This window comes from Acomys russatus, chromosome 11 (assembly GCF_903995435.1).
Source record: "Acomys russatus chromosome 11, mAcoRus1.1, whole genome shotgun sequence".
In the NCBI taxonomy this organism is placed as follows: domain Eukaryota; kingdom Metazoa; phylum Chordata; class Mammalia; order Rodentia; family Muridae; genus Acomys; species Acomys russatus.
In genome coordinates, this window is record NC_067147.1 from 12225789 (window position 1) to 12247822 (window position 22034).

The 22034-nt window shown below is 53.4% G+C and overlaps 1 protein-coding gene across 2 annotated transcripts in view; it reads left to right on the forward strand.

Annotated features, from left to right (window-relative positions):
- The window catches only part of Tmem63b (transmembrane protein 63B), a 26346-nt gene extending 4519 nt beyond the window's left edge, over positions 1-21827 (forward strand). Inside the window, exons 2-24 of one of the 2 annotated variants that reach the window (XM_051152901.1) lie at positions 2451-2633; positions 2863-2942; positions 3168-3206; positions 4182-4272; positions 6912-6949; positions 7926-8068; positions 8165-8216; positions 8352-8460; positions 8957-9027; positions 12750-12830; positions 13760-13883; positions 14930-15063; positions 15186-15323; positions 15468-15621; positions 16547-16653; positions 16837-16923; positions 17079-17144; positions 18286-18448; positions 18975-19080; positions 20043-20210; positions 20419-20534; positions 20679-20759; positions 21008-21826. In XM_051152901.1, coding sequence (XP_051008858.1) covers positions 2475-2633; positions 2863-2942; positions 3168-3206; positions 4182-4272; positions 6912-6949; positions 7926-8068; positions 8165-8216; positions 8352-8460; positions 8957-9027; positions 12750-12830; positions 13760-13883; positions 14930-15063; positions 15186-15323; positions 15468-15621; positions 16547-16653; positions 16837-16923; positions 17079-17144; positions 18286-18448; positions 18975-19080; positions 20043-20210; positions 20419-20534; positions 20679-20759; positions 21008-21199 — 2499 coding nt within the window. In that variant the 5' untranslated portion in view covers positions 2451-2474 and the 3' untranslated portion in view covers positions 21200-21826. Of the gene's footprint in view, positions 1-2450; positions 2634-2862; positions 2943-3167; positions 3207-4181; positions 4273-6911; positions 6950-7925; positions 8069-8164; positions 8217-8351; positions 8461-8956; positions 9028-12749; positions 12831-13759; positions 13884-14929; positions 15064-15185; positions 15324-15467; positions 15622-16546; positions 16654-16836; positions 16924-17078; positions 17145-18285; positions 18449-18974; positions 19081-20042; positions 20211-20418; positions 20535-20678; positions 20760-21007 lie in introns of those variants that run through there. The other variant, XM_051152902.1, reaches the window with a different exon arrangement.
- Positions 21828-22034: the final 207 nt, after the last annotated feature.

Below are 22034 nucleotides of genomic sequence, written 5' to 3' on the forward strand. Positions count from 1 at the left end.
ACCTTTGTCTGTACTAGGCCTATCAGCAAAGTGCCCTTGTATTCTGAGAAGGGTCCAGTCACTTATTGGCAGTGAGACCTTGTGGGAACGTGCTTAACCTTTCTGAGCACTGTAGTCAGATCTTCAAATGACAGTGATACAACTCACAGGATGTCTGAGGATTAAATGCAGTGGTATGTGTTGCTATTCTTTTGTTTAAAAAAAAAGACACATTCTTTATTTTGTGAATAGGAGTGGTTTTGTTGGTGGTGGTTTGGTTTGGTTTGGTTTTTTGCCTGTCTGTATTTTTGTGTGCTGTGTGGGTGCAGTACTAGCAGAGGCCAGAGAGGGCGTCAGATCTGGGACTGGAGTTACAGTTGTTAGCTGCCGTGTGGGTGCTGGGAATTGAATCTGTGTTGTCTGCAAGGGAGAAGCCAGTGCTCCCATGTGCTGAGCCACTGCTGGGCCCACATATCGTTATTCTTAAAACAATGGACACTAGATAAATAGTACTTGCTCCAATGACTAAACTCGTGTTTTTAAAGGCAGCTTGGGCAGAAAGGGGGCCTGATTAAAACACAGGGTAATTATTCCCCGCTCTGTCCTGCCCTGGGCTTTGCAACGACTCCTCTGGACCAAGAGAAGCACATAAACAGTGCCCAAGTCCTCTCCTCTTACTTAAGAGAGCGTCTGGCACCTGACCTGTGTGGTAGGGTGTTTGAATGGGAAGTGAGGACCCCAGGGCTGCTAGGTCACCCAAGGGGCTGAGGGATAGGCAGGTGCTTCCAACTTGCCAGTCACCTCTTCTGGGTTAGTTGTTCTCTCTCTTTGTCTGGCTGCCTTTCTTCCCTAGGGACCCTCCCCCAGGCAGACCTTCCATGTTGTCAGCAGAAGGGGCCCCCAGGGGCCCCTGAGCAGAACCGGGTGGGGCTGTGCTGCTGTGGTAGCTGCCTCTGCTGCAGCCACACTTCTCCAACCTGGGAACCTCCCCAGGGCCCTGCTCAGCTTTGTCCCCAAGCATTTCCAGAGCCCAGGGCTCCAACTGGCCTCTCTTTCCCTCCTTTCCTGCTCCTCACCCACTCAGAGCACAAAGGGCTGTGGCAGGGCACCAGGCAGGCACCGGGCAAGACAGTAGTAGAGCGGTTGCTGGGGGCCTTTAGAGGCCTCCGCCCACTCTTCCCATCTTTTGCCAATGGAAAAGCTGGCTGGAGGGCACAGCATTCCCAGCCTGCTCTGCTCCGGAGACAGAAGCTCAGCATTCTGGGAGTTGTAGTCCTCACCCCCCCCTCTGTTTTCCCCCTCTGTATAGCTACTTGGAGAGAGAGGAGAAGCTGGGTTGGAAAATGTGGTGGAGAAAAGCAGTTGTGGCTAGGGACAGACCCTGACGTCTGGTTCTTTTATACCTTACTTCCAGCCCAGTGCTCTGCTCTGAGGACACAGGAGCAGCTCTGAGGCTGGACATCTGTTTCGAAGGTGGTTATATGAAAGAGATTAACAGAATTAAAAACTCTAAGCACAGTGGGACAGTGATGGCACACGCCTTTATTCCCAGCTCTCGGGAGGCAGAGGAAGGTGGATCTCTGTGAGTTCGAGGCCAGCATGGTCTACAGACTTCCAGGACAGCCAAGGCTACACAGAGAAATCCTGTTTCAAAAAACAAGCCAACAAGCCGGGCGGTGGTGGCACACGCCTTTAATCCCAGCACTTGGGAGGTAGAGGCAGGTGGATCACTGTGAGGTCAAGGCCAGCCTGGTCTACAAAGCGAGTCGAGGATGGCCAGGATACATGAAGAAACCCTGTCTCGGAAAAAAAAACAAAAACAAACAAGCATATTTTCTTTTACTTCTTCAGGGCCTCTTCTGAGAAGATTAGAATGTTGGCTATGGAGTCTTATCATAGAGACAAGCCTCTACCCAGCTTTTTAAAAATTTACTAATATTGCTTTTTATGTATAAATGTTTTATCTGCATATATGCATATGTGTTTGTGCACTGCATGCATGCTTGGTGGCTGCAGAAGGCAGAAGTCATCATATGGCCTGGAACTGAAATTATGATGGTCTTGAGCATACCAGGAACCAAACCCAAGTCCTCTGGAAGAGCAGCAAAGCTCTTAACCGTTAAACCATCTCTTCAGCCTCTATCCCTCCTCATTTCTCCTGCCTAAGAGAGTCTCTATGAGTTGGGGGTAGGTGGAGGTAGACACTGAGCTCACATACCTTTCTGCCTGTTTAGTGAAATCAATCCTTCCCATTAGGATCAGGGTGTGCTGCCCTGACCCAGGGTAGAGTCATAGCCAGAGGACCGGGCAGTAAATCTGTGTGATACACACATCTCTTTGTTAGCCCCCTTATTTCTCAGGAGCCGAGTTTACCCCCACCAACGTAACTGGCCACCCCTGCCCCATACCCACCGTGCGAGGCCATGGTGGATAGGGGATGAGCCCAGCTGATTGACTTGCCCTCTGCCCAGGAGGACCATGCGGCAGTAGCAACCATGCTGCCTTTCTTGCTGGCCACACTGGGCACCACGGCCCTCAACAGCAGCAACCCCAAGGACTACTGCTACAGTGCCCGTATCCGCAGCACGGTCCTACAGGGCCTGCCCTTTGGGGGCGTCCCCACCGTGTTGGCTCTGGACTTCATGTGCTTCCTTGTGAGTGTCTTCGTACTGTCCCCTACCCTTGACGCCTGGGCCCAGGACATCCCCTGCAAATATCTCTGACCCACGTCCCACCGTCCCAGACTAACCAAGAAAGGGATTGCTACTTTCCAAAGCCTGTCCATTCACCCAAGCCACGGTCCTTCCTTTTAAGTTCTGACCCCTTTGTTACCGACACCCAGCTATAGACAGCTGTTCTACTTGGCTCCCCCTCTGCCCCCAGGCCCTGCTGTTCTTATTCTCTATCCTCCGGAAGGTGGCCTGGGACTACGGGCGGCTGGCCTTGGTGACCGATGCAGACAGGTAAGAAAAAGCCTGAGATGGTCCTTCCGCTCTGCGCACAAGCATCATGTTCCAGGTTGCCTGGGGGGCGGGAAGGCAGCCTTCTCTCATCCCCTCTGTTGGGGGATGGAGAAGGACTAGTCCCTGGGCCAACACGGGATGGTATGAGGACCTTTAGCTCTGCCTCTGTCCCTCACCACTCCTCAGGGACTTCCCCACCTAACCCTTTCTGTTCTCTGTCCTTAGGCTTCGCCGGCAGGAGAGGGAGCAAGTGGAACAGGAATAGTATGTGGGGCGCCAGCCCCCTCATCCACACTAAACTAGCTTTTCTTTTTCTCCTTTTCACGCTTCTCTTCGCGCCAGTTGCTGGTTTTCTTTTCTTTTTTTCTTTTTTTCTTTCTTTCTTTTTTTTTTTTTTTTTTCAGTTTTCTCCTCTGCAGGCTCATGTTTCAGATTAACACAGGCGGTGTGCTTTGCAGAACAGGGGGCTCCTCAACTTGTCTCTGCCCATCCTGGTTCAGTTCCTCCTCTTAGGCTCGCTGCCTAAGGAAATGCCCTCTGTGTACATACACTACCCCTCCCCCATTCTTAGCCCTCACTGGCTGGGGCTAGAGCCTGTCCTCTGGGAACTCCCCAGGCAATCCCCAGCACAATGATGCAGAGACAAGATTGGGTGTCACCAACAGCTTCCCGTCCCCTAACAGCTAGCTCTTCATATTCCAGGGTTCCCTGCTCCTTCTGGAGGCCTGGGATGGGCCCTGTCCGAGAAAACCTCCCCCCACACCCCATTGTGGCCTTTTTGTCCCCTTGTGGTCTCTGTCCCTAGGACTGGAATTGAAGCTGTGACAGCTGATGGCTCAGGGAAAAGGGAGGGGAGGGTCCCGCCCAAGAGACATCTTCCAGTTCTGCCACCCCTTTGGGTCCTTTTGGGAACTTCCCCTCGCTTTTGGGGTAATAATGGGTCTGTTGCCCCCTGCTGGTCACCTTTGGAACTGCAGGAACCTCTAACATTCTTGCTTTAGCGTCCGTTCTGGGCTGTGACGAAGATGACACCCTCTCCCATAAGGTCCTCTCAGTGTCTGTCTCCAGTGATCCCTGACGTAGGAATGTTCACGGGAGGCAAGGGGAGGGGGAGGCCACTCTTGCTTCAGCCTCTGCGCTTTCTGTATCTTCTTTAGTCCTTCTGGGTGCTCATAGCTGCTCCCCTGAGGCTCATGCTTCCCCTCTCACCTTCCTCTGCTCTGTCTCCCTACCCCCCAGTGTGGCATCAGCTATGCATGGGGACAGCCATGACCGGTATGAACGTCTCACCTCCGTCTCCAGCTCTGTCGACTTTGACCAAAGGGACAATGTGAGTGTCCTCCTAATTTCCTCCAATACACTGCTGTAAGGTCAGGGAAACTAGTGTGGCCTTCTCCTCAGCAAGTGCAGTGACATGCTAACCCCTAACATTTGTCAGCTCCAAACTTTGTCACCCACAGTAGAATTTGGTGCCCACCTGTACTATTGATTAAAACTCCTTTTTTTTTTTTGAACATGGTTTAAAAAAACCATAATGAGCCTCGAGAGTCTGTGCAATAAACCTTAGATGACACCATGCTATACAGAGCTTACAGGCTGGTGGCCCTGCACATAGGGACCAACTGTGTTGCTGGGGGTTAGTGCTGACAGAGCAGCCTCTTACCTGGGGGCAGGTCATAGCAGTCCCCAGACCGATTTCACATCAGATCAGGTGCACAGCTGTTTCCTACCTGGTCCCAGGCAGAATCCTAATCCTCAGACTCTGGGGTGGCCTTGGTCAGTCCCCACGGAGGCTGAGGCTCCTGCAGCAGCCTTATCAGAGATGCCCATCAGTTTTGAGGTTCGCGGGGTAAGTGGCAAGCTACAGGGCTCACCCCTGCCAGCCAGAGGTGTCCAGATGGCTCCCAGACTTGAATGGAGCTCAGGTAACCAGACCTGCACCTTGGCCAGAAGGGTACGCTCTCTCATCCTTCTCCTGGTAGGAGGTAGGGTAGGCCCTCTCTTTCTAGGCTTCCACTCTTGACCTGAAGGCAGGCCCGAGAGAAGGACAAGGAGATACTTGCAGCCCAGGGACCCGAGATTTTGGTCCCTCCAAGGTGAACTAGGAGGCAGAGGCAGGAACTCAGGCAGCATGTATACCCCCTCTGCTCTTGGCAGCCATGTTTGTTTGCTTATTTATTTTTATACATTTTTACTATGTGTGTATGTGTGTGTATGTGTGTAGGGGGGAGAGTGACACAGCACAAGTGTGAGGTCAGAGCAACTTAATGGGATCTGGTTGTTAACCTTGGCAAAGAAAGGCACAGTGAGCCATCTTATCGGCCCTAACATTTAAAAAAAAGATTTATTTATATTTATTTACTTATTTATTTAGTATGTATGTAGTGTTTCACCTGCTGGCCAGAAGAGGGCACCAGATCTCAGTATAGGTGGTTGTGAACCACCATGTGATTGCTGGGAATTGAACTCAGAACCTTTGGAAGAGCAGCCAGTGCTCTTAACCTCTGAGCCATCTCCCCAGCCCCCATTGGCCCTAATTTTTTTAATTCATTTGTATAAGCTTGTGGTTATATCATATATACATATGTATGTGAGTCTGTGTACCTTGTATATGTGGAGGTCCGAGGGCAACTTTTAGAAACTGACTCTCTCCTTCCACCATGTAGGTCCCTAGGGTTGAACTCAGGTCATTAGGTTTGGTGGTAAGCAGCTTTACCTCCTAGGCCATCCTGCCACCCTGCAAACTCTTCTTATTAGTTAGAGGTCAAGGGATCCCACTACCTTCCTTGAACCCCAAAGTACTCACAGCCCCATTCTGGCCCACAGAACCTCGGGAGTTTGTAGTTATCTGCATCTCCAGACATGGAGTAGACCAATAAGGTGTTGGCCCTTTTCTTCCTTAAGGGCAGATCTTCCCAGCTTTTTGGTTTGTTTTTGGGGTTTTTTTGTTTGTTTGTTTGTTTTTTCGAGACAAGATCTCTCTATGTAGCCTTAGCTGTCCTGGACTCACTTTGTAGACCAGACTGGCCTCGAACTCACAGCGATTGACCTGCCTCTGCCTCCTAAGTGCTGGGATTAAAGGCGTGCGCCACTACGCCAGGCTCTTCCCAGCTTTTTATAGGGTTTTTCTAGTATAGCGTGTGTGTGTGTGTGTGTGTGTGTGTGTGTGTGTGTGTGTGTGTGTGTGTACAGTGTGTGTGCGCATGTATACAGGTACATAGGAAAGACAGCAGTCAACATTGACTGTTGCTCCTCAGGTGCTGTCAACCTCTGTTTTGGGTGTGTTTGTTTGTTTGGCATTTGTTTATCTACCTCAGATGCACGCGCACACACACACACACACACACACACACACACACACACACACACACGTGCACACGCTAAGCTATCTGTGTGGAGGTCAGAAGACAGCTTAGGGGAGTCATTCCTTTCCTTCCACCATAGTAGATTCCAGAGATCCAACTCCAGTTATTAGCGTTGGCCGCAGGTACCTTACAAGACTTCCTGTCTTGCCAGGCCCACCTTGTTTTTCTGAGATAGGTCTCTAACTGGGACCTAAGGCTCCCTATTAGGCCAACCTGTCTGGCCAGTGAACCCCAGAGGTCCATCTGTCTATGCCTCCCCAGGGCTGGGAGTGTGTACCACCACATTCTGCTTTTTTTTTTTTTTTTTTTTTTCCCTTGTAGGCCCCAGGGATTGAATTCTGGTCCTTTTGCTCGAAAGGCGAGCACTCTACTGACTGGTACCAGAGATAAAAACCAGGGCCTCACTCACACTAGGCAAATGCTCTATCAGACTTACACCCTTGGTGTTTATGGGGTTTCTCTTCGGGTGCAGGGGTGTGTGTAGGAGCTGCGTCCTGGCAATCCCAGGCTGGAGGTAGTTGTGAGAACCTGATGGGTGGGGCTAAAGGGAAGGGCAGTCAGGTTGGTGGGTGGGATCTTGAGTTGTGTTCCCTCTGCTTCCCAGGGCTTCTGTTCCTGGCTGACAGCCATCTTCAGGATAAAGTAAGTGAATAGTCCACGCACTCAAAATGAAAGACAGAAACCTCAGCACCTGCCACCTCCCTCCAAAACCAAGGCCAGCAGCTTTGAGGGCCTTAGTGCTCCTAGCCATCGCAGTACCCTGCACTCTACTCCAAGAGACCAGGCAGTGGGGGGGGGGGCCCAACCTGTACTGACCCCCCCCAAAAAATGCTTATTCTGACCCACCATCTCCTCTGTGACACCCTGCACGTGGTCGGCCATGCCCTGGTCTACCAGCCCTCGCCACAGCTTGAGAGCAGGGGCCGGAGCCCCCACCTCGGCCTCTGAGCAGCCAGGCCAGCGGGTGGGGGCAGCAGGCAGGCTGGAAGCAGCCAACCAGCCGCAGGCAGGAGCCAACAGCCAGCAGCAGGCAGAACTCAGGAGATCCAGCCAGAGTCCACAGGCAGGCAGTGAGCGCTGAGAAAGGCAGGAAGCTGGGACAGGTCAGCACCCGGTCCTAACCATGCCCTGGGCCCCTCCCCTAGTGTGGCCCGTGGCCATGGGAGCTCAGCCCTGGTACCCTTAAGAAGCTGTTGCTGCCCACTTCCCAGCCTCCCTCCTACAACATCCCTCCCTTCTCGAAAGTCCTCCTCCCATTTCCATCTTCCCCTGCCCGTCTTTTCCTTGACATTCCTGACCTTGCTTTCTCTCTCTTCTCCTGCTCTTCTTTTTCTAGCCGCTTCCAGGCTCTGTGTATACCCTCTTCCTTTCTCTTTCCTTCCCCTCCCTGGAAATCAGGATGAGCTTTCCCATCAGCAGGGGTGGCTAGGGGATGGGGGCGGGGCAGGGGCAGGGCAGGCAGGTTCCAGCCTTCCCTCTGCTGTTCTTTTTGTTTGTTTGTTTTTGTTTTTTGTTTTTTGTTTTTTTTTTTGTTTTTTTTTGTTTTGGTTTGTTTTTGTTTTTTCCCTCTGCTGTTCTTAACCAGCCTCTTCTGCCTGCCTCCCTGTGTGACCTACAGGGACGATGAGATCCGGGACAAGTGTGGGGGCGACGCGGTGCACTACCTGTCCTTCCAAAGACACATCATTGGGTTGCTGGTTGTCGTGGGCGTCCTCTCCGTAGGCATCGTATTGCCTGTCAACTTCTCAGGGGACCTCCTAGGTCAGTGAGGGCCAGGTGGCTGGAGTGGAAGGGGACAGAAGGGCACCCGTTGCTGACCCGCTCGCTGGTCATCCCCTTCTCCTTCCCGCCTTGCAGAAAACAATGCCTACAGCTTCGGGAGGACCACCATTGCCAACTTGAAATCAGGGTGAGGCAGGGGAGCCCTGTGGTGGGATGGAGACTCGGCCGGAAACAGGAGACGGGAGGCTGCCGAGATGGATGGGCGCAGCAGAGGTGGACCCTGCTGACCTAGTGGCCCCCTGTGTCCCTGTGCTCCCTGCAGGAATAACCTCCTCTGGCTGCACACCTCCTTCGCCTTCCTGTACCTGCTGCTCACCGTCTACAGCATGCGGAGACACACCTCTAAGATGCGTTACAAAGAAGATGACCTGGTAAGGAAGCGCAGTCTGTCTCCGCTTCCTGATCAGCCCTGGGGGCTACCTGGGAGAAGGGTGCCTCTCTGGAGGTCCTCGCAAGGCAATGCCTGTGCCTCCCTGTGCCGAGCCTGGCCCTTGGGAAGTGGCCGTGGCTGCTGGTGGTGTCAGATGGTTGTATTGTTGTCTTGTTTGATATGGAAGTAGAAATATTCCCTCGTCTTCTACAGCCATTCACCCAGCCTGGACCAAATGTTTGTTCCCTGCTAGCCACTGTGCGAGGTCCACAAGGTTCTAAGTGTCCGCCCGCTAAAGATCCCTCAAAGAGCAAGACACCTCATAACTCTTTCATTAGGCTTCTATTACAAACACCTCACTGAGACCTGGCCTTAGATTCCTAAGGCTTGCTCCCACCCACCTGCCCCTGCTCACCCCACTCCCAGCCCCTCCCAGCATCCTCTGCTTCTTCTGGAGCCCACCCACAGGAAGACAAGACTGCCACTCTCTTCTCCAGGTCAAGCGGACTCTTTTCATCAATGGAATCTCCAAATACGCAGAGTCAGAAAAAATCAAGAAACATTTTGAGTGAGTAAACAGCCAACCCCTCCTCAGGCCTGCAGACCTTTGCTTGTCCCTTAGCCCCAAGAACATCTCTGCACCCCCCGGACTCATCTGTACTCAGGCGTCCACAGGCAGAGGGGGAGGAGAGCAGATCAGGGGGATGGTTTCCCACTTTCACAGAGTGACAGCCTGCCCCCTTCAAGAAGGGGATGGGGTTGGAGAGATGGCTCAGAGGTTAAGGGCACTGACTGCGCTTCCAAGAGGTCCTGAGTTCAATTCCCAGCAACCACATGGTGGTGCACATCTGGTGTGAGATCTGGTGCCCTCTTCTGGCGGGCAAGTGTACATGCAGGCAGAGTACTGTGTACATAATAATAAACAAATCTTTAAAAAAAAAAAACCCTACCCAGTTCTACCCAATTGACAGGACATTCTTCACAGTTGAGTGGAGAGTGGGGTCTGACTTTCACACGAACTCTGGTGCCCCATATTTGACCATGTCCCCTGGATGGGAGATGTGGTGGCACTCAGAGGAAGGACAGCATGCTACCAAGAAGAGACTTGATACCCTATGAGCATATACAGGGGGAGGAGGTCCCCCTCAGGAACAGTCATAGGGGAGGGGAGTAAGGGGAAAATGGGAGGGAGGGAGGAATGGGAGGATACAAGGGATTGAGATGTAATATGAATAAATTAATAAACTATATTAAAAAAAGGAGGGGAGAGGGCTGAGGGGTCACCTAGGATAGAGTTAGATTTGATCTCTAGCACTTGCCAAAAAAAATTAGCAAATGAGAGAAATCAGGAGGGAATCCTGAAAAGTGTAGCCCATGATACTTGTTTCCACCTCTGGCTCAGACTGGGTCAGGGGCAGATGGCTCAGGGACCTGAGGTGGCAGCTTCCTCAAAATTGTTAGCACCACTTACTTGGTGGGGAAAGCGTATGGGCTATGGTGGCCTCTGAAGGCATCTGAGAAGCTTGGCCATGGGTCCCTCAGCTTCTCTAGCTCTGTAGTTCAGGTATCTGGGTACCAGGCCGGCACCTTGGTGCTGAGCCCATGGGGCTGAGAGTCAAGAGCCGCTAGTTGAGGTGGCTCACACCTTTAATCCCAACACTCGGGAGTCAAAAGGCAGGTGGATATCGTGAGTTCAAGGCTGGCCTGGTCTACAAGAGAAGTCCAGGGCAGACAGGGCTACATAGAGAGACCCTGTCTCAAAAAATAAACAAAATAGGTTTCAGGGCCCAGCTTTAGGGACATAGATAGTCTGCATACAGAATTAGAGGTCCTGTCGCACTTTTATTCACTTATTACCAAACTCTCACCAGTTACCATAGCAGAAGGTGAAGGAAAAGTCATCCAGCTTAAGGGTCACACCATCAACTGTAGAAACAAGTCAAGGATGTCAACTGAGATTGGTCCAAGTCAATCTGTGACCCACATTAGGAGCCAGTCAGTGGCCATGGCAAGACACAAGTCAGTCTGTGACCCAGATTAAGAGCCAGTCGGTGGCCATGACAAGGCGCTAGTCAATCTGTGACCCAGATTAGGAGCCAGTCAGTGGCCATGACACGGGACCTTACTGATCTGGACTCCCAGCTCAGGCTCCAGGCAGATTCGGGGCATGTTCTTTCTTTTCTCTTTAAAAATTTACCTATTTTTGTTTCATGTGTTTGGGTGTTTTGACTATGTATGTCTGTGTGCCATGTGGGTGTGGTGCCTGTGAAGGCCAGAAGAGGGAGACAGATCCCCTGGGACTGGAGTTGCTGCGTCCTCTGGAAAAGCACCAGAGCTCTTAAGTCCTAGGCATCCCTCCAGCCCCAGGTTTGTTTTTAAGGTCCAAGTCTATTGCTATTGGTGCAAGTCAGAAGTCAGTCACTGTCCTGGAGCCTGTCAGTTTGTTGTCCCATCAGTGGCAATATCTTAGCAGGTCCGAGGTGTGGTCAGGCCACATTCCAGAGCTTTGTGTTACGGCTAGACACTGATGGGTGGGGACTTGTGCGTGTGACATACATATGTTGAACACTTTCTGAATGCAGGCATAGGTATTTTAGAAGCAAGCCCTGCCCTCGTGCAGCTTACAAAACAGGGTGAGAGAATTATTTGGGGTTCAAGCTTATATCAGCATAGAGGCATGCTAGGTCGAGGTGAGGACTAGTGTGTGCTCAGGGTTGTGTAATATTTTGTCCAGTTGGACAGTTGTCAGCTTGCATTGGCATGTCCTGATGCAGACCTCTAGTGACCAATGGGCCTGCCCTAGACTCAGTATATAGCAGTAAACAAAATCAGAACATTTCCTGTCATTAGTCCTAGGAGTCAGAGGATATCGTATTGTGGGGGTGCTAAGGAGCTGTCCTGAGCAGGGAAGGGAAATGTGTGAAAGGGACCCCCACAGAGCAGTATTTATTGCAGAGACCTGAGCGCAGCGGATGAGTGTACTGTCCTGGTCCACACTGTGGTGTGCCTACTGTGTGCTGTGAGAGGCAAAAGGACCAGACTAGAGGGATGTGTTCTGGCTGGGTGCCTCAGGATTGGTCTCTAATTTTGTCTAGGAAAACAGCCTGTGGTTAAAACTCACGTTCGCTCTAAAAGCAGAGGTGAAGAGAATCTGATCTTCATTAGACCCTGGGGCTCTCAGTAGGGTGAGCGCAGTGAAATCACCCATCTGTCCACTCAGCTGCTTCGCTGAACACCGTGCGAGGCTGTGGGAAGGAATTTTGTGTATGTGGTGATTAGGGGTAGCCTTTGTCCACACTGGCTTCACAGCGGCCATCAGTGTTTAACTGAGACTCATGGTCCAGGTCTGGGCACTGTGGCTTAGAGGGGCTGCCCCAGAAGAAGTAGAGAACATCCTCTGTGCAAAGCCACCATGCCTGCACGGTTAGGTTTAAAGGATTTGCCCTCAGTTTCCCAAAGAGGAAGCCTACAGCAGCTCAAAGAGCCACAGAGGAGAGAGCCGTGGCCACCCGGCACGTTGGTTTTTCGAGGACCCCGTGCCAGACGTGAGTTTCTAGATTCTTGTGAGTTTGTGAGGTTTATCTTGCTAGAAGTTTATCACGCATGTCTCAAATACTTGGCTGGCCCTTCATTAAATTTTAATATGACATCAAAAAGATGGAAGCGCAGTCAAGATGAAGGACTGGGTGAGTCTGCAGTCAGCTAGAAAGGACACCACTTGGTGGATTGGCAAGCGTTTTGTGAATGCTCTCCAGAGCCACGTGCCAGTGAGGCAGAGCAGCTAGCCCTATCGGTCCAACTTGAGGGCGTGGTGGGTCAGCCCCAGGCCTGGGTCATGGCCAGGGTTAGACATCAGATTCAGGATTGGTTTCTCATTGGTCCCGGGCCAAGATTGGCTGGAATAAATCCAAAGTCAAGGCCAAGTATTGGAACAGGACCAGGTCTTCCGGGAACAGGGCTAAGAGTACAGCCTGTAACTAGAAGCAGTGTCTGTGAACTTCAAGTTTACAGCCTTGGACAAGAATAAGACCACAGCCTTGGGCGCCCCCCACCCCCCAGCACCACACAGTATACTCGCACACATCCTGGGTTATCGTCATCCGCCACCTTCACACAGTCCACGTGCACATCTGCACCCAGTCCCCACTCGCGCAACGCGAGGAAGAACGTCAAAGTTCCATTCTGGAGGAACACTGTAGACTGAGGTGGGATGTGTTGAAGTACTGAATGAGAGGGAGGGCAGGCGAATGCATGGGGCCCTGCAGAGCATGACAGCTGCCTGTGTTTCAGGGAGGCCTACCCCAACTGCACGGTTCTGGAAGCCCGGCCCTGTTACAACGTAGCTCGTCTTATGTTCCTTGACGCTGAGAGGTACGGGGGTTGGGGATGGGGAGGGTGACACCAGCAGAGGCAGGTGGCTCTGGGTTAATGCCAGCCTGGTTTACATAGAGTTCCAGGACAGCCAGGGCTGTGCAGCAAGACCCTGTCTCAAAAATAAAACAAAAAAAAATAAGTTGTTGCCAGGTGTGGCGGCGCACGCCTTTAATCAAAGCACTCGGGAGGCAGAGGCAGGTGGATCTCTGTGAGTTTGAGGCCAGCCTGGTCTACAAAGAGAGCCCAGGACAGCCAAGGCTACACAGAGAGACCCTGTCTCAAAAAAACAGAAAGAAGACTGAGTTGTGGAACAACCAAGAAATCCACCCCATGTCAGCCTGCACACACACACACACACACACACACACATATATGTATACACACGTGAACACACATACACCTGTGCACACACACAGCACACAGAAAGATAAAAGCATACCCTTAAGGTGGATGTGTCTAACACAATACCAGAGATAAGAGGAAGAACATAGGAAAATATTAACTCTTTGTTTTCCATAATTAAGCCACTATTTTCTATAAGAGCAAAAAGCTTTGTGTGTCCAGCGAAATCACTGCAACTCGTTAACACACTCTTATATCAGAACCGTGATGTTTCAAGCAACAATCACTGGCATGGCAGCACAGGCCGCACGAACTGTTCAGAACCAAGGCTGCGGTAGAGCTACATGCCGCAGTACAGGCCAGCTCTGCCAGAAACACCCCAGACTCAGGATGTGTTGATTTTTAATTAATCTGTGGTGTTGTGCTTTCAGAAACCTTTTGACTGTCGGCTGATTTTTTTTTTTTTTTTAATAACCCTCACATTCAGTTTTGCAAACCCCCGCCCCAAACTTGGTTCCCTGCCCCGTCTCTCAGCCAGCCCCAGACACTAAGCAGTAGGTGACTGACCTCCCTGGATCCCACAGGAAGAAGGCTGAGCGGGGAAAGCTCTACTTCACGAACCTACAGAGCAAGGAAAATGTACCCACCATGATCAATCCCAAGCCCTGTGGCCACCTCTGCTGCTGCGTGGTTCGAGGCTGCGAGCAGGTACCGTGTGGGCTGGCCGCTGAGTGCCCGGGGTCCCTGGCAAGGCTGAGGGGGGCTGGACAGGCCTCAGTAGACATGAATGCCCCAGGAGAGACACACACCGCCCAACCCCAGGACAAACAGATGTGGTGGACAGTAAGACCCAAAGGTAAACAGACTTACAGAGGGAGAAGGCATGGGCCCCACCCACCCCAGGCAAATCTCCAACGGCCTCTGGAGTCCACGAAATCCTAAATCTATAAGTATATGTTTATCTGCGGAGGATATACCATGGTGTGTGTGTGTGTGTCAGTCTGTTCTCTCCATCTTGTGGATTCTGTAGCCCAAACTCTGGTTGTCAGGTTTTGGTGGCAAGCACCCTTTACTCACTGAGCCAGCTTGCCAGCCCCCGAAACCCCTGTCCTGTTTAGTTTGTCCTGTTTGTGATAACTTTTAAAACCATAAATGAGGTGAGCATATAGCAAGGGGCTGAGGATACCATTCAGTGTTGGCCTAGCACACGCAGGCTGTGGGTTTGGTCCCCCTAGAACACGTAAGTCTGGTGTGGCACACACCTGTAATCTCATTCAGGAAACGTAAGCGGTAGGGTCAGAGGTTCAGGGTCACACTCAGCTTTTAATAAGTTCCTTAGTGGCTGGAGAGATGGCTCAGCAGTGAAGAGCACCAGCTCCTCTTCCCAAGGACCCGGGTTCAATTCCCAGCACCCACATGGCAGCTCCCAACTGTCTGTAACTCCTATTCCGGGGAGCCATGGCACCAGGCATGCATGTGGTGCGCATGTCTGCACGAAGGAAAAACGCCCATACACATAAAATAAATAAATCTCTCTCTCTCTTTTTCTTTTTTTTTTAAAGTTCCTTTAATTACCCTGTTCCTTGGTTTCCCCATAAGGCTAGGTCCATTGCGCCCACCTTGCAAGGGCAGGGCAAGGGCAGAGTGACCCCATACACAGAAGGAAGCCTCAGGCGGGGAGCATGGGTGGGTCCTGGCTGGTGCTGTGGCTGATGCTCAGCTCTGAGCAGAGCCCCTGACGCTGCCGCCCGCAGGTGGAGGCCATTGAGTACTACACAAAGCTGGAGCAGAGGCTGAAGGAAGACTACAGGCGGGAGAAGGAGAAGGTGAACGAGAAGCCACTCGGCATGGCCTTTGTCACCTTCCACAATGAGACCATCACAGCCATGTGAGTCCCCCCGCAGCCCCAACCCCAACATCTGTCGCTCCCTGCCACAGAGCCCTATACCACTTACCACTGTGGACCCCAGTTGGGGGCTCCAGTAACAAGTGCCTATCCACACCCCGCAGCATCCTAAAGGACTTCAACGTGTGCAAATGCCAGGGCTGTGCCTGCCGTGGGGAGCCGCGGGCCTCCTCCTGTAGTGAGGCTCTGCACATCTCCAACTGGACCGTGACCTACGCTCCTGACCCCCAGAACATCTACTGGTGAGCCGGAGGGGATGGCGTGGGCCTTCTTACAAACTGAGGGGCTGTTTCCAGGAAGGTGGGAAGAGGATGGGGAAGGGGTCCATGTTGCCAGAGACCAGTCAGCCCGGAGTCCTCAAAGTGACCCCTCCCCCCACTTCCCAGGGAGCACCTCTCCATCCGAGGCTTCATCTGGTGGCTGCGCTGCCTGGTCATCAATGTGGTCCTCTTCATCCTGCTCTTCTTCCTCACCACCCCGGCCATCATCATCACCACCATGGACAAGTTCAACGTCACCAAGCCTGTGGAGTACCTCAATGTGAGGCCCGTGCCCGCCCAGCCCTCCGTGATGTGCCATGAGCGTCAATGCCGGGCAGCATCTCCATCCCTAGTAGTTCTGATTCTGGGTGTCCCAGCCTAGTCCCCCCAGGATGCTTCCCAAGGACAAGGACTGCTACCCCCCCAACCCCCACCCATCCCCACACACACACCATGCACTGCCCTTGGGTTCCTCTATACCCTACCTCAGGAGGGGCCACTCTTGGGTTTACACCTCCTGGAGAACCGCCCCCCCAGGAGGGCGCATGACCTTGGGTAAGCCCCCTTATTTTCTCCTCTCTTTGAAAGATGGAAGGTTTAGACTAGTCCCCTTGAATGTGTACATTCAGATCCTCCTGTCAACATGAAGCTCCAGGTGGCTCAAATGACCACAGGAGGGTACATCCATGGCTGCCTGGCCTCCTTGAAACTCAGCATTCAGAATCAGCGTAATAAGATGTAGACCTCAGCCGGGGGTGGTGGTGCATGCCTTTAATCCCAGCACTCCGGAGGCAGAGGCAGGCGGGGTCTCTGTGAGTTCAAGGCCAGCCTGGTCTACAAAGGGAGTCTAGGATAGGCAAGGCTACACAGAGAAACCCTGTCACAAATAAATAAATAAACAAACAAATAAAAACAAAAAGATGCAAACCTCAGCCAAAACCCAAGACCCACTGCTCACTAGCTGGCCAAGCCACCTCGTAGCCTCAGTTGACTCATTGGGAAAATGAACCAGTTTCGTGGTCATGAGGTTTAGTGTCTAGAACGTGTGCAGGTGCCTAGCACATGGTAGCAGCTCAGCAAATGCTCACCCCTGAACTCGTTCCCACGACCCTAGCCTCTACCCTCATCTCGGCCTTCCCAAGCATTATGAACTTTTAGGCTCACCCGACTTCTCAGCCCTGCCTGATAGCCCTGTCCCCCCACAGAACCCCATCATCACCCAGTTCTTCCCCACACTCCTGCTGTGGTGCTTCTCAGCCCTGCTCCCCACCATTGTCTACTACTCCGCCTTCTTCGAAGCACACTGGACACGGTGAGCCGCCCACACTTCACCACCCCCTTTGCTGTGAAGGGTATCTCCCCTGGGCCCTGTCCCCTCACCTAGGGAAGCCCCCCACCACCCAAGGGAGCCTGCTGGGACATTGTCCCAGTGTGGGCTGTCCCACCCTGACCTCTGCCTGTGCCCTGCCACCCGCCTGCCCACCTGCCGTCCTAGCTCCGGGGAGAACAGGACCACCATGCACAAGTGCTACACCTTCCTCATCTTTATGGTGCTGCTTCTGCCCTCTCTGGGGCTGAGCAGGTAAGTGCCAGAGGACTGAGGGGGAGCCGGGTGGGTGCGAGTGCATGCTCGGAAGAGAGCTGCAGGACAAGGAGCCTGCCTGTCCCCTGGCTTCCCCAGAGGCTCTTGGCAGACCCTCTAGCCGTCCAGCCCCCATCCTTCTCCCCTTTCTACAGCCTAGACCTCTTCTTCCGCTGGCTCTTTGACAAGAAATTCTTGGCCGAAGCTGCTATTCGGTTTGAGTGAGTGACCGGAACACTTGGGTGGAGAGACAAATAACGGGTGGATGTGGCTGAGAGACATGTCTAGCCTTTGTAGAAGGGTGTCACGTCACCGGGGGGTGGGATTGACATCATGAGTCTACCGGGTTATCCAAAAGATGGCCCTCAAGGTGTTGAGCATGTACTTGGTTGGGGTGTGCTGGGGCTCGGGGCTCGTGCCCGGGAATGCACCTGAACAGCCGAATGCGTGCTCAAGGCAGATTTGTCTTCAGAGCTCACATTTTGGGTGTTCTCTGGGGACTTGGGCTCTTATTCTAGGACTGCTGTAGGAGGCTTGAATTTTACCAATGAGATTGGGGAGGTATCTGTAGTGGGAACTTGGTCATAATCTGCGGGTGACTTGGGGACTCCCAGAGTACCCCAGAGGGTCACTAGGACTCATACTTTCATCTACTGAGGTCTCGTACATTGGCAACCAAGTGGCCAGCCCTGGGGCAGAGCGAGGATGCAAACATAGCACAGGTTTTGTGCTACACACTCGGGCGGGGGGGTGAATGTGGGGTCTCTTCTCCAAGGATTCCTGTCAGGGCATGTCTCGGGTGCACACTGTGGCTCATGGTTCTTAAGCTCCAGGACTTAACTGGAGTCATCTGTAGCCACCTTAAACTTAGCAACTCTCTGGTTCTTGTCATCCTCCCACCCTAAAGACACCTGAGGGAGGGTTTCTGAAGCTGATGGTTGGGAAAGTCTGAGGTTCTGTCCTTTGTGGGACTATCAGAGTCGGGAAGTTTCCAGGTCTTCTGGGACTTATAGCCTGGAGGTCTCTGAGGGTGCCGTTGAGGATTTCTGTGGCGGTCTCAGCAGCTGTGTACTGCGTATGCTGCTGACCTTATGTGGTCTTGATCTCTCCTTGGATGGTTTTTGGGGCATGCTGTGTAGGTAGGTGTCTAGGCTGGTTCGAGGTGTGCATCCAGCCTTGCTTTAGTATTTTGACATTGTGGGGCTCACACTGTGGAAAGATTGGGTATTAGCGGTCTAAGATGGGGTGTGCATGTAGAGGAGGCAGCTGAGGGTGAGGACATGGTGTGCTGTCATGCTAGCAGTGGGCAGACAGCCACCAGGTCACCCAAGGGTGCAGTGCTGGAGCACCTGCTGCCCGCAGGTGTGTGTTCCTGCCAGACAACGGCGCTTTCTTCGTGAACTACGTCATTGCCTCGGCTTTTATCGGTAACGCCATGGACCTGCTGCGCATCCCAGGCCTGCTCATGTACATGATCCGGCTCTGCCTGGCGCGCTCCGCCGCCGAAAGACGCAACGTGAAGCGGGTATGGCCGCCTAGGGCAGCGGTGGCACGCACAGCGCCCTCTGGTGGCCCAACTAGAAACAGCAACAGTCAGGCTCGGGTGGTGGGCACAAGGAATGCTGGGATTTAGGGACCTTAGTTCCCATCTGAAGAAGCCTCAGTGTTCCCACACGTATGGGTAGACAAAAGTGATCAGGAGGTCCCTCAGTTCTGAGAGCATAGTGTTAATGTGCTTGGAGTTGGGAGAGGTCTAGCTCCTTTGATCTAGGGTCCCTCTGCCCCCATTCCACAAGAGGGCGCTGGATAGCCTGTCCCCTAGTCCTCTCAACTGCCCATGTCCCATCACTGCCCTGCCTGGCCTCCCTCTCAGCCACAGCCCCCACCTCCCACCTGCTTTGCTGCCCCCTGCACCACCCCCACAGTAGGTCCCTCACTCCCCATGGCTTCATTTCCAAGCCCCAGAGTTCCTGGCCGCCTCCTGCCTGCCCTGCCCCCCTGCAGCCTGTCCCCTCCACCCTGAGCCACCCTCCTGCCCATGTCCCCCCCAGCATCAGGCCTACGAGTTCCAGTTTGGCGCAGCCTACGCTTGGATGATGTGCGTCTTCACGGTGGTCATGACCTACAGTATCACCTGCCCCATCATCGTGCCCTTCGGTAGGCACCGCCGCGCCGGGACCTGGGCCCTGCTCGGGGGAACCCAGGGCCTCACCCGCTCCACTCTAGTAAGGCAGGCCACCCTGATTGGACAGGGCCCCGGCTGGGAGACCGGCCCCTCGGGCCTCCCACCTGGTTCCTGGCTCAGTCTGGGGCCAGGCCTTGGGGAAGGTGGGGAAAGCAGGTCTGTTGAGATCTGGCCCACCCTCTGGGTCCAGCCATCACCTTAGCAATATTTACTGACACTGAGGCCTTCCTTTGGGTAGACATGGAATACATATACATACGTATACACACGTCCCTATACCAACATCTACACTTGTATACAGACTTCAGAATTCAAGAAAACCCTTTGGATTCCATAGTGGGCTAGGCCCTTGGACCTCGTGGCCATGTCCTGATACAGGCGAGCCATGTAACTTGGGCAGGTGTCTCTTCCCCCTTTGAAGGTGTTTGCCTAAGTTTCTCCTTGACCACGACCACACCAATAGCTTCTACCGTCCCCCAATAGCATTCTAACTCCTTACCCGCCCTCTGTGGCTGTTGAAGGCTCCAGATTGTCAAACTAGCCTCCTCACCCTTGTTTAAAGCTCCCTTGCCTTTAGGAAGTAGAACCTGGCCTTTAATTTACACTCAACTATTTAGGGATAGGGGTAGGAAAAAACAGGATGGGTTTCCAAGGCTTCTTGTTCATCTAAATGAATGGCTCTCTGATGGTGGTAGTTAGTCGGGGGTGGGGGGAGGGGAGGGTCTGAAGAAATGAAGGGACAGGAGGTGGGGAAAGCTGCAGCCTCGATGTGTGGCGGGACAGGGAGTACCATCCTGTCCTGGAGCTGAGGGAAGGGACAGGTTGGAGCAGAGACCAGGCCTTCAGCCATCTCGGAAGGCCAGGCACAGCCTGTGGTGGACACACAAGGCCCGCGGGCGCTGGTTCCGAGGTCAGGGCCGTTGGCTTTCCTCAGGGCTCATGTACATGCTGCTGAAGCACCTGGTGGACAGGTACAATCTCTACTACGCATACTTGCCGGCCAAGCTGGACAAGAAGATCCACTCGGGGGCTGTGAACCAGGTGGTGGCCGCCCCCATCCTCTGCCTCTTCTGGCTGCTCTTCTTCTCCACCATGCGCACAGGTGAGGCTCGCCATCCCGACCAAGGGGAAGAGGCGGGCAGGGCCGGGGCAGGGCGGCAGGGACAGAAGGGGCTTCCGAAGATAGAACTTGCCACAGAAGGGTCTCAGTGGGGTTGGACGGCTGGGAGTGAAGGGATCAGAGGCTGCGGTAGTCAGCCCCTTGGAGGAGGCCAGGCGGCAGCCCCTTTCTTTGCCCTCCCCGACCCCAGGGTTCCTAGCTCCGACGTCTATGTTCACCTTCGTCGTTCTGGTCATCACCATCGTCATCTGTCTCTGCCACGTCTGCTTCGGACACTTCAAATACCTCAGTGCCCACAACTACAAGGTGCGGGGCAGGAAAAGAGGTGGTGGAGTGTGGCTGAGGGCAAAAGGGTTCTGTGGGGGTGGCATGCCAGGGTCAAGGGGTGCTGAGAGGGTATTGGTGCTGAAGGTAAAGGGTGTTCCCTCCCCTCTCCCTGGACCCCTTAAGATTGAACATACAGAGACAGACGCTGTGAGCTCCAGAAGTAATGGACGGCCCCCTACTGCTGCCGCTGTCCCCAAATCTGCGGTGAGTGCCTTACTCCACGGCCATGGGGGCTTAGGGGGCCTTTTGGCCTGTAGAGACTCGATCCCAAGTCTGGGTGGACCATAGTTCTCGACAAAAGGACCAGACCTCATGACAGTGGGTACTAGAGCTGGAAAGACTTGACTTCATCCTTTCCACCCTGTCCCCTAGGGCACTGCCCACTGTGGTGTCCCACCTACCCACCGGTAATGAGCAGCTGTCGGCCTTACCCCTATTCCTTTTCCCTTCAGAAATACATCGCTCAGGTGCTGCAAGACTCAGAGGGGGACGGGGACGGGGACGGGGCTCCTGGGAGCTCAGGAGACGAGCCCCCATCCTCCTCCTCCCAAGATGAGGAGCTGCTGATGCCCCCTGAAGGCCTCACAGACACAGACTTCCAGTCATGCGAGGACAGCCTCATAGAGAATGAGATTCACCAGTAAGGGGAGGGAGGGGCCCTGGAGGCCACGCCCTGCCCTTCCACCCCACCCCATCCACGGACACTAAAAACACAAAAAACGCTAATAATTTATTAGAACTAAAACCCCCTCCTCTTTCCCCCCCAACCCCTGCTTTCATTAAGGTATTTAAACCTGGGGATTTCACTGCTCTCCCCCACCGTGGAGGGAGGGAGGGAGCCCCCCAACCTCAGTGAGGACAGCCCCGAGCAGGCCCCGGGGCAAAGAGGGGTGTGGAGGGAGTTCCCCCCAGATCGGCCTCACCACCCAGTAGCGTGGCCAGGAAAGGGTTAATGAGAGCCAAGGTGGGTACTTGGTGCCATGGCTGGAGGCCTGGGGATGAAGCAAGCAGATCAGGAGCTGCCACCCAGTTCTTTCCTCCTGGACACTGCCCCTGGGTCTGGGCCTCCAGGGATGTGGCACCTGTAGCCCTCTGGGACGGAAGAGCCGGGGAGGTGCAGAAGGGGAGGAGGAGGCAGGCCAGAGCCAGGGAGTGACCTGGGGGGCATGGCTGACACTGGAAAATGGGGTTTTGCACTGGGTTTGTTGGGTTTTGTTTTGTTTTTGTTTTTGTTTTCCTTTAAAATAAAAACAAAAGCTCTGAGCTTGTGTCTGATTTGGGGGTACAGCCCTGGAACTTCATCCTCTGTCCTCCCTGAGTGAGCATCATCTCTATTAAGGAGGAGGCCATCAGGAAGAGGCTCTGAGTGCCCCAAGAATTCCTTAAGAGACAAAGGTCAAGAGAGAAAAACTGCAAAATCATTGCTCCAAGCAGGCTCAGGAAGAGGGCAAGGCTCTCCCCTGCACTTCAGGGTGGCCT